At 40.2% G+C, this 9,779-nt stretch overlaps 1 protein-coding gene across 1 annotated transcript in view; it reads right to left on the minus strand.

The window, feature by feature from the left end:
* The window catches only part of ALG8 (ALG8, alpha-1,3-glucosyltransferase), a 36,686-nt gene that overhangs the window by 12,629 nt on the left and 14,278 nt on the right, over positions 1 to 9,779 (minus strand). Inside the window, exons 3-10 of the mRNA XM_019524983.1 lie at positions 8,951 to 9,144; positions 6,863 to 6,972; positions 6,159 to 6,226; positions 5,385 to 5,511; positions 2,915 to 3,018; positions 2,668 to 2,788; positions 2,231 to 2,370; positions 741 to 880 (exon numbers count right to left, since the gene is read on the minus strand). Of these exons, the coding sequence (XP_019380528.1) occupies positions 741 to 880; positions 2,231 to 2,370; positions 2,668 to 2,788; positions 2,915 to 3,018; positions 5,385 to 5,511; positions 6,159 to 6,226; positions 6,863 to 6,972; positions 8,951 to 9,144 (1,004 nt within the window). The remainder of the gene's footprint in view (positions 1 to 740; positions 881 to 2,230; positions 2,371 to 2,667; positions 2,789 to 2,914; positions 3,019 to 5,384; positions 5,512 to 6,158; positions 6,227 to 6,862; positions 6,973 to 8,950; positions 9,145 to 9,779) is intronic.

Genomic DNA, 9,779 nt, shown 5'->3' on the forward strand with positions numbered 1-9,779 from the left:
GGTAAATAGCACAGTCCTTTTTGATTAGAGAAGTGACCGAGCAACTCAGAGGTCAAAAAATTAGCCCTCAAATGTAACCTACTGCAAAGTGAATCTCAGCACTGTTTAAAATGGAAAGAAAGATGGGGAAAAAATGTAGGGGAGTCAAGACTCTCAAATTTCTCCCTCACTCTACTACTAACTTGTTAAAGCAATTTGTACAAGAACACATTGTTTCTCTTCACCTCTGCTGCCTATACTTTAGTATAATACTTAGCTATGTCACAGGGCTATTGTGGGAATTAGCAGCTATTAGAAACCTTTCATCCAAAAATTTCCATAAATTAAAGGTCTTTTTTTCTTTTTTTAAGAGGATGAACTGCTCAACAGTATTGGAAGAAAACTACTAGTTATGGGAAAAAGACTTGTGCTGCATTGACTTATGCATTATTGAACAGTTATGTTCTATCCTTTCAGCATCCACTTCTGCCACTGCGTGACACAGGCTTTTGGGCAAGATAGACCTACGGTCTGACCCAGTAAATGGCAGTTCTTATGTTCTTATGTAGGTGCTTGCTTTTAAGCACTGGGTGACAGGATTCCTGAATGTAAAGCTCATTTGAATGTTTCACGATAAACATTTCCATATAAAGTACGGATTCTCTGACAAAAATCTCATCATACGGAAAAGGTCAAAACCTCCTGACAGGCTTATCAACCTGTTGTAAGTCTGAGAAACTGCCATGTAAGTAGTCACTCACCTCAAGGGAAGAATAGCAAGGAGTATTGCTTTTTCGTGCACATGCCAGCCAAACATGAAGGAGCTCAAGGCACAAAGTATCAGGCACTGAAGGAATCCCTTGGGCCCTTGAGGTTTAAACCAAAGACAGAAAACAGAGGGCTAGAAACAATAGGCAGAAATAAGACTTCAGTGTAAAATTTCACAATTCTGGATACAATCCATGGTCCTTATGACAATTACCGATATTACTGACAAATGCAAATTAATATCCAGCTCCAATTCTACTTTGGAGGGAATTTGTAGCAAAGGAAGAGGTACGTATTTTCGCTGAGTAGATCTAATGGTTACAAAAGGTGACAAACAGATGACACCGGAGAACCAGAGAACAAACTCTTCCTTCTATAAAGCAGGTATATGTGCAACAGGAGCACAGCTTCAGCTGCACCACCAAGCCACTGGTGATTTGCATGACAGGGGACAATGGCCTCTTGGAATTTAACTTACCCAAACCATTTCATGCAAGTTACTGCCTAATTACTCAGTAACCTTTGCCCAACTGCTAACTGAAATCTGTATGTTATCTAGACTGGAAATCTCTTTATGAAATGACTAATCTGAAGTTTCAATTTCCCATCCTTTATTACAAGAGAGATGGGCATCAAACTTAAGCCTGATGAAAAGCAAGAGATCTACATTATGCCTGGCTCCAGCTAATTCTACTGTGAACACAGCCTGTTTCCCTGATGCTTGTCACTTCTCAGTCCAGCCTTGACATACCTCTTGAATTCTAAGCAGATTACTTACCTACAGCGGGGCTGTACAACTTCTCAGTGTTTGGAGGCACAATAAGGCAAACCAAAGGCCTCCCTGCCATGCCCCCAGTGTCGTCCCTATTGCACATCATGTGTGGCCAGTCCCCTCCCCACTGCTATACCACATGTACGGGCAGGCACTTCACTGCACATGCACTGCCTACTCCTGTCTCCAAGCCACAGGTTCCAGGGCACTGCACCACTTCCTACGGCAAGCCCAGAAAACAGAAGCCAGAAGAAAAGCCCAGAAATTCTGGCTGTTGTTGCAGTAGGGTTCAAAGCAATAGGGGAGCAGCAGCCAGGCAGGAGCCTAGGGGCTGTAGATTAATCCCTTGCAGGCCACATGAGTGCCACATGCTGCCAGCTGGATGGCCCTGATCTACAGGATTATTCTGAGCATGAAAAACACATTTTGACCAGGTCCTCCTGTACTTATGAGTCTACTGAATAACCTACAGTTGACATAGGCCCTAGGTGTTATGCATAGTTGTGGAAAGTTTTGTTATACAGGGAGAAAAGAAAAAAAAAATTGCTACTGCCTCAATAACTACCCTGATCATTATTTTTCAAGGCAAAGTTACTTAATTCCAGAGCAATAGGACATTGAAAGTGCTCACTAAACTTTTTACTCAAATGAGAAATAAAACATAGACAACAGAAAGTCTAAGTTCTAGGACTACCATTTGCTTAGATTTACCAATATAGAGATGACAGTACAGATTAATGTTGCAAAGGGTGTCACAGAAGGAAGGACAGTGTGCTGAAATTCTTGAACCAATCCTCCTGTCATGGCAGCCTTCTGCATCTTCTCAGGATCAAGGAATTTATATTTTAGACCTGCAAGTGAAGATAAGTCAGAGAACTACAAGCATGCACAACTGTTATGCCAAATACAGTTCTACAGTTGTGTTAATACATGTTTGCAACATTACAGACATTTTACTAAAAAACTGAGTAAATCAAACAATATTAATAGCAGCAATTGGGAATCACATAGTTTTGTAAAGCAAACAACTATGAAGATGTTTCAAATTCATGAAAGTCATGAACAAATACACTTCTGTGTCTTGTTTCTCTCCCCCAAGGGCATCAGAGCTAAATAAGCATTGAAAATACAAAGCGAATTTACTGTACCAATAACTGCTAATGCTTTGTCCACAGCATTGTACAAAGCCCAGAAATTAGGAGCCCAGTAAGCATGGCATAGCCCTCTCTTGAAGGGAAAAAGCCGTGAGATGAGTTGAGGTAGCTGGCCCTGTACAGAAAAACAACAGAAGAGATTACCCATTTAGGAGATTCATTAGGCTTTTTGTTTAGTTTCTGACGTTAAACTTAGTTTACAGGAATATTTGAGGAGTGGGATGGAAACTGAAGTCTTTACCAATACTATGAAGGGTCCCAATGAAAGACCAGAAACAAGGCAGACAATCAATCCCAGTAGAGTTATGCGAAGAAAGCTGAAACTGCTCCATTTAAGGGATCCATCTACAGAACAACATTCTTATTAATATAAATTGCTCTGGAATAGAAGTCAAAAAATGTACTTTAACAGTCAGTGACTAGGACAGATATCACTCGAAGTCAGGGCTGCAGGCTGCATCTGGCCCGTGAAGGGTTAACGTGTGACCATTCCCCCTGCCCCCCAGGCTGCTGTCCAGTCACATCCCTGCTCTTACTGCTCCAGCTGCCCTGGTGAAAACAGCTAAGGTTTCTGGGGCAGGGTAGCATGGCAGGAGGCCCGGTGAGCTTGCTTCCCCTGCAACAGAACCAGCAGGGAAAGTGGGGGGAGAGGGAGAGGTGGGCGGAAGAGAAAAAATAGTCCCCACAGTGGTGGTAGCAATGGGGGACAAGAGGCTGGCACTGATTGTACGAACAGGGATCTGTACACAGCGGGGTTCTCAAGCAGCCCCGCAGCACGCAGCCTGTACTGTATGTGGCCCAGGGCCTGCAACCTGTACAGGATGCAGCCCCTGGCCGCACCAAAGTTAGACAGCCCTGCACTAAGTGAAGGCTTGCACTAAGTAGCATTCTCTAACAGCTAGGTTCATAAATCTTGGTTATTCCTCAAACATTAGAGAATTCTACTCTACTTTTGGCATATTAATAAAAATATGTATTTATATAATATGGTAACATGATACACTATTCATACCACTGACAATGCCACTTAAACGGGCACATAGTTATTTTATAAAGCTCATGTTCTGTACAAGTTTAATATGAGAAATGGCCTACATTTCTCATATTGCCTACAATGGGGTTTTTTGGGTAAAAAACCCACAAAAATATGGCCTACAGAAAGTTCTCCCCCCTATTTTTAATTACATCCAGAAGTCATTTTAAGAACACAACTAGAATGTTTATTTTGCTGGTGCAACAAGAATTAAAGCTATTTTAAAGAACTAACGTAATTATTTATAAATAATGTATACACACATTTCCAGGAAATCTAATGTAAGATGAGGAGCTATTGTTTAGAAAAAGAACAGCACATTACATGCAGTTTAAAATGCCTACATTTTTACATCAGTTTTAAAAGTCTATGATCTTTAATTGCTGTGCCTTCATGAGCATGGATATCCAACAGAACAACAATAAAGAAAAGATACATTCAATCCTGTAATATGTTATACATTTGAAGGACACACAATGGCCCATCAGAATTTATCTGTACAGTATTTCAAAGTAGGAGTGAGGAGGGGGGAAATGAGGGGAATTAAATTCAGTCAACCTATACCTGTCCCGCATTCCCTGCCCCCCTTGGCCTGAATGTCATGGTCACTGAATTTTCTGGAAGCAGAGTCTTAGTTTATTTTGTCAGTGAAATGTATACACCACTGACTGGTTGCATTTCAAGGCAGGCATGAGAAGGAATCTTTTAAATATTTGGACTGCATTTTTCACCCATCTAGATATAAGTAGTTCTTCTGGTGAATATGAAAACCTAAAATTCAAAGCAGTTTACAAAAAGACAACCAATTCAGTATGATTAAATCAGTTCCAAGTAAAGAAGATAGTGACATGGATTCAACAACCACACATTGGCTTATTCACTTAGCCAGTGACTGTCTGAATTCTCCTTAATGGGGGATGCAATTGTTTTTTACTGTAAACACCATTAATTTGTGAAATTTTGAAGTTTAAAGCAGTGAACATTTTTGCAATGTTTATTCCCGTATACTTGCTCTTTACTATGCATAAAAGACCTACTCTAGTCTGTTCTGCCAATCTACTACCCTCTCATTTAAATATTTAAAACTCACTCTTCTCTGCGATGCCCAACAAAGTGGGTCATTATCTGTTCTATAGTATTTCATCCTTATTTTCATATGTACAAGGAAATATTTACAGTAGCCCATGAGGATCTAAAGCAGGGGTAGGCAAAATATGGCCCGCGGGCCAGATGTGGCCCACCACGCAATTCCATCCAGCCTGCGGGACTCCTCCGTAAGCCCTGGCTCTGGGCTGCCCCTCTGCAAGCCAACGTGCCCCTGAAGGAAGTACAGCTTTGCTTGGTGGCAACCTGCCCCTGCCCCACCCCAGCCTGGCCTGACCCACCCCAGCCCCAAGCCCCGGGGCTCTGGGGACAAGAATCCTCTGCCTGGCAGAGCTTGTGCCTGGCCACCCCCTCCCCCTGTGGCTGTTCCCAGCCTCCCTCCCTGCCTGTGAGAGTGGGAATGCAGGGGAAGGCTCCACCAGGGACTCCCACTGGGGGAAAGGGGTGGGAGTGTGGGGGCTGCAGCTACAGGGCCGAGTGGAGCTGATCCTGCACTCTGCCACTATGCATGGCCGGGGACTCAGGTTGGAGCACTATGGGGTCGGACTATAGTGCAAACATTAATTGTACTTACCTGCTTTATTTTCAGTAAAGCAATAGGATCGTAGCAAGTATACACCATAGGCTGGGGCTACATAGATGTAGATGTGCTTGAAATGTAGGAGAACAGCAAACAGAGCAGCCCCTTCCAAATGCCTTTCCTAAAGGAAAGGAGTGGCTTTGTACAGTTATAAAAAAAAAATCTATCATGAGGTCTGAAATCAAACCCAAACTACCTTTTTACTAATAGTTTTAATGGTATCCCTCCTGCATTGTTTAAAGGAAAATATATATATCTTAAAGCAGTGAGGAGGGGAGCCCATGTGCTCATTTATCAGGAGTAAAAGACCACAACAGTACTAGGTAGATTCAAAGCACAAGATAATTTCCTGCCCCTCTACCAGTGTGCTAGCATTCAGCAGGTTTCTTGTTTCTTTGCTGCTGCAGACATGCTGTCCCAGAAAGACAAGTTTTTTTTCTGTCTAAGGTAGCTCCCTCCAGAAAAGCTGATGTAACAGCCAGGGTGGGGAGGCATATGCTGTTTTGATAACCGCAGGGATACACAGGTCCTTCCTTCACAGAAAGACACGAAGACTGTACCCACAGCACAGCTAATATTTTTATGGCCAGATCTGAACTCTCAAGAATAGCACAAAAAATCCTACGTTTGATTTTAGAAGACAGCAGTTCACTCCTTCGGTTTCAAATGAAGCAAACCCATGAAATAGTTTACATTTTTACTGGAAATTATTTTTTGAAAATGTCACACACAACAAATGACAAAAACAGAATATTTGATTTTAGTTACCTGAAATAGGCGAGCAACAGAAAGAAGCATTAATCCAAATAAAAATCCATTGTACTGAAAGTGAATATCTAAGCTTGAATCAAGGAAGAAGTAGAGAAGGCTTTTTCCATCACTGCTTGCTTAAAGAGACATGAAAGGTTATATAGTTGATAAAAGACAGTCAAATGGAACCATGACCCAGAAAAGACTTAAATTATTACCCTAGGTTATCTGAATATTAGGTAAGTGCATAAACTGCTTACGTGCACAGCACTGCACTGCTTTGTAACTAACTGTGCACTCTTCAGCTGCACCAGAAACAGTGAAGGAGAAGTAGCTATACCAGGGAGCTTATCAGAAGCCAAGTGGCAGGAGCCAGGCAGTTTTACTGCTTCCTCTCCTCATTTTCAATGCTTCCAAGAGCAGCCTTAACAGTGACTATTAGATGCCCTGAAAATGAGGCAGAAGTTTCAAAGCCCAATACCAGAGCACAGACAGCACCATGTACTTAACTAGCACTGATTATTTGAATAAAGTTTGGATAAGTGCACACACCGAGTAAGTGCAGAGCCATTTTTCATTCCCAAGGTCATAGTACTCTTAGAGGATGTTGTACAAGATCAATAATACCATTTTAACCATATATTCAACAGGTAGTGGTTTTATGCCACACATCTGTTTGTGGTATCTGTCTTCCTTTTTCAGACAGCTAACTGAAAGGATACGATCCACAATTAACAAACCAAAGTTCCATAACAGCAGCACAGCAAGAACAAACATTGGTTTTTCCAGAAGGTCTTTTCCAGTTCGTTTCCCATTTACACACCTGCAGCATCTGAATAAGGGAGGAATGAAACAGTAATGCAGAGTTATTTATTTTGGCATCCATTTTATTAGCACAAGCGCTGGTCTCTTCAGGCAAGTACTGCCATTTCTCAATTACTACCCTATAGCAAAATGGTTTTCTGCTAGTGTTCAAGCAAATAAATATAGGGAAAAAATGATTTGATATTATTTAGTGTTGAACTAGAAATATATTTTTCCTTAAAAATGGGAACAGTTCTGCATTCCTTTTTACACATCTCTGAAGGCCCTATTAGTTTCAAGAAAAAAATGCCTCAGGCAGAATTTACACAATTCTTGAATTTAAATCTCAATGTAGAAAAGGAAAAATCTTCTACAATCATAGAAGGCCTTTAAGCATATTATTATTATTTTTTTTAAATTAGATGTTTTTGCAGTCTCTTTTTCTAGAGAAGACAGACAGAATAACTTGTTTATTATAGAATCACTAAGTTTTATTTCCATATTTTCATGCACTAGCACAATGCTACAGTGTTTAAAATGGAATATTTAAGATAATATCTGAAATCATTTCTACTGAAAGGGTACTAAAATGGAAAAAAATTAGACCAGCAGACATTTTCTTTATTTTGAAATAAAATCCTTGTTATCTTGCTTCTTAATTTGAAGCATATTACACTGGTTAAACTAGATACGTTTGAAATCTATTAAAGATTTACACTGAACTGAATGCACTAGTGTTATTTTAAAAGGGTAGGTTTATTACATTAAGTCAAAGAGAGCCTATTCAACAGCTCTCCCAATTATACAGGAATCCTGGTTTTCTCTGATAAAAAGAAATCTCCAGTTCTGGATTAAAAAAAGTAACCTAAACTCAACACTTTTCCATGAGCAAATGAAATACCGTGTGTGTGTGTGTGTAACTACATGTATGTAGTTTCTTGTATTTAAGTATTGTTTGACTTAATACTAGAGGTAGGTATTTTCTGTGATATATCTTCTGTTGCAGGGGTGGCCAGTCTGCAGCAAACATGCCCTAAGAGCCTCTACGTGTAGTGCTTGGCAAATAAAGCAGGGACCAGAAAGCAGAACAAGAGGGCAGGGAGAGATCAAAGTGGCAGGTCAGGCAGGGAAAGGAGATTGGAGTAGAACTTGGGGAGGGCATAGGGCTTTTATTTATTTATTTATTATTTTTATTTATATTAGTAGTGTTTCATTTTAATCATGGAAAAATGTGGAGTTTAGGGTACTTTTTTAAATCTGAAAATTGGGGATTTTTTTTTTAATTAGAAAAAACCAGAATCCCTGGCAATCAGCCCTTCAGACCATGTTTTACAAAGAATAAATGGAGTATTACTGTATAAGACCTACTTACAATATCATTGTGGCAGGCAATATGCCTTTTTTCTTCCCTTTCAACAGAAGACATCCCTCCCCCTCTTTCTCATGCATGAACATGCACGTTCCAACTGTAAGGTATATCTGAATACACTAGGCATTTGTATTTCCATCTGACTGTATGCCATGTTTAGCTTTTACTGAGAAGAGCACCAGAAAACAGAATGACTTAATATATGACAGGAGAACACATTAAATAGAAGCAAGAAAGTGACTCATTGAAAAATCACCATAGGATGATCAGAAGACAATATGGGGTCATCCAGAGTAACCCCCTAATTCTTTCAGAATTCACCAGCCAAATACACAACATGGTAACAAGGTAGCTAATGTGTAAAATGTAAAAGCTCACTTTTTATTATTATTTTATCATTAATTTTATTTTATTATTTAGAATTATTATTAGCAGCAGCCCTTCCAGGAACAAGAAGAAAAAATACCTTCTCTTAGCTCCACACCCTCATTTGTTTCTGACATAGGCTTCAGCAACTGTGCTGTTCCTATAAATTTACAAACCTAAAGCTATCTTTTGTGACGACCACATATCTTCAAAAACAATATTTTAAACAGACAACATACTTTCTCCAGGGAACAGAACAATTAAGACTTACTCACGAACTGCATATATAAAGAGAGTATCTGTAAGGATGACGGAGAGTCTTTGGAAGAGGACAGTGGCATAACTGGCATAGTACAGATTTTGGATAACCAACATTTCTGGGTCAAAGTATTTGGCAATGTGTGACAGTGCACATTCAAACCAAGCAAAGAAGGGAGGGTAGTCCAAGGTCCACTCAGAAGTTGCCTAAAGACAAAAGAATATTTAATATATTACAAATGAATATTAAGGCACAGTTGTTTAGAGCGATCATGTACACAGAGCTCCTCTCAATTAGATCCACAGTGGAACAGCTGCAGCAGGATGAAAGACTTGAGTAGTTTTCTGTGTAAAAATGGCCACAGCAACAGAGGAACAGGATACTCCTTGGGACTGATAACGGGTCACAGGTAGCTTGTTACAGGTGCCTGGTCTATACCCAGCACATGTTGTAAAGGAGTGAAGATTTACAATTTCACAGATGTTTTGTGGCCTCCGTCCGAGTTTGACACCACAGTAATAGGCACAACAGGCAAGAACTTGAACAAAATAATTGACAGTGGACATTTGCTGACATCAGAAAACAGCAACTGATATCTTTGTTGCAGCCTCAGCAGACTTATTTTGTTCTATATATGTCCTATAGACTTATTCATCCTTGTATACATCTATGTACCTTCCAACAGCACAGCAAACACTGCTACCATCTCTCATTCTCTCCAGAAAGAGATTTTGTGAGAAGTGCCAGGTTTCATGACAGTGTGTTTTCAGGGATTTTGTTAACGTACATACTCTTCTGTGTGCGTGTTGCATTGAAGAAGGACAATGTGCACTTTGAGCAG

Source organism: Gavialis gangeticus, unplaced genomic scaffold (genome assembly GCF_001723915.1).
Source record: "Gavialis gangeticus isolate Ggan-Ray unplaced genomic scaffold, GavGan_comp1, whole genome shotgun sequence".
Lineage (NCBI taxonomy): Eukaryota > Metazoa > Chordata > Crocodylia > Gavialidae > Gavialis > Gavialis gangeticus.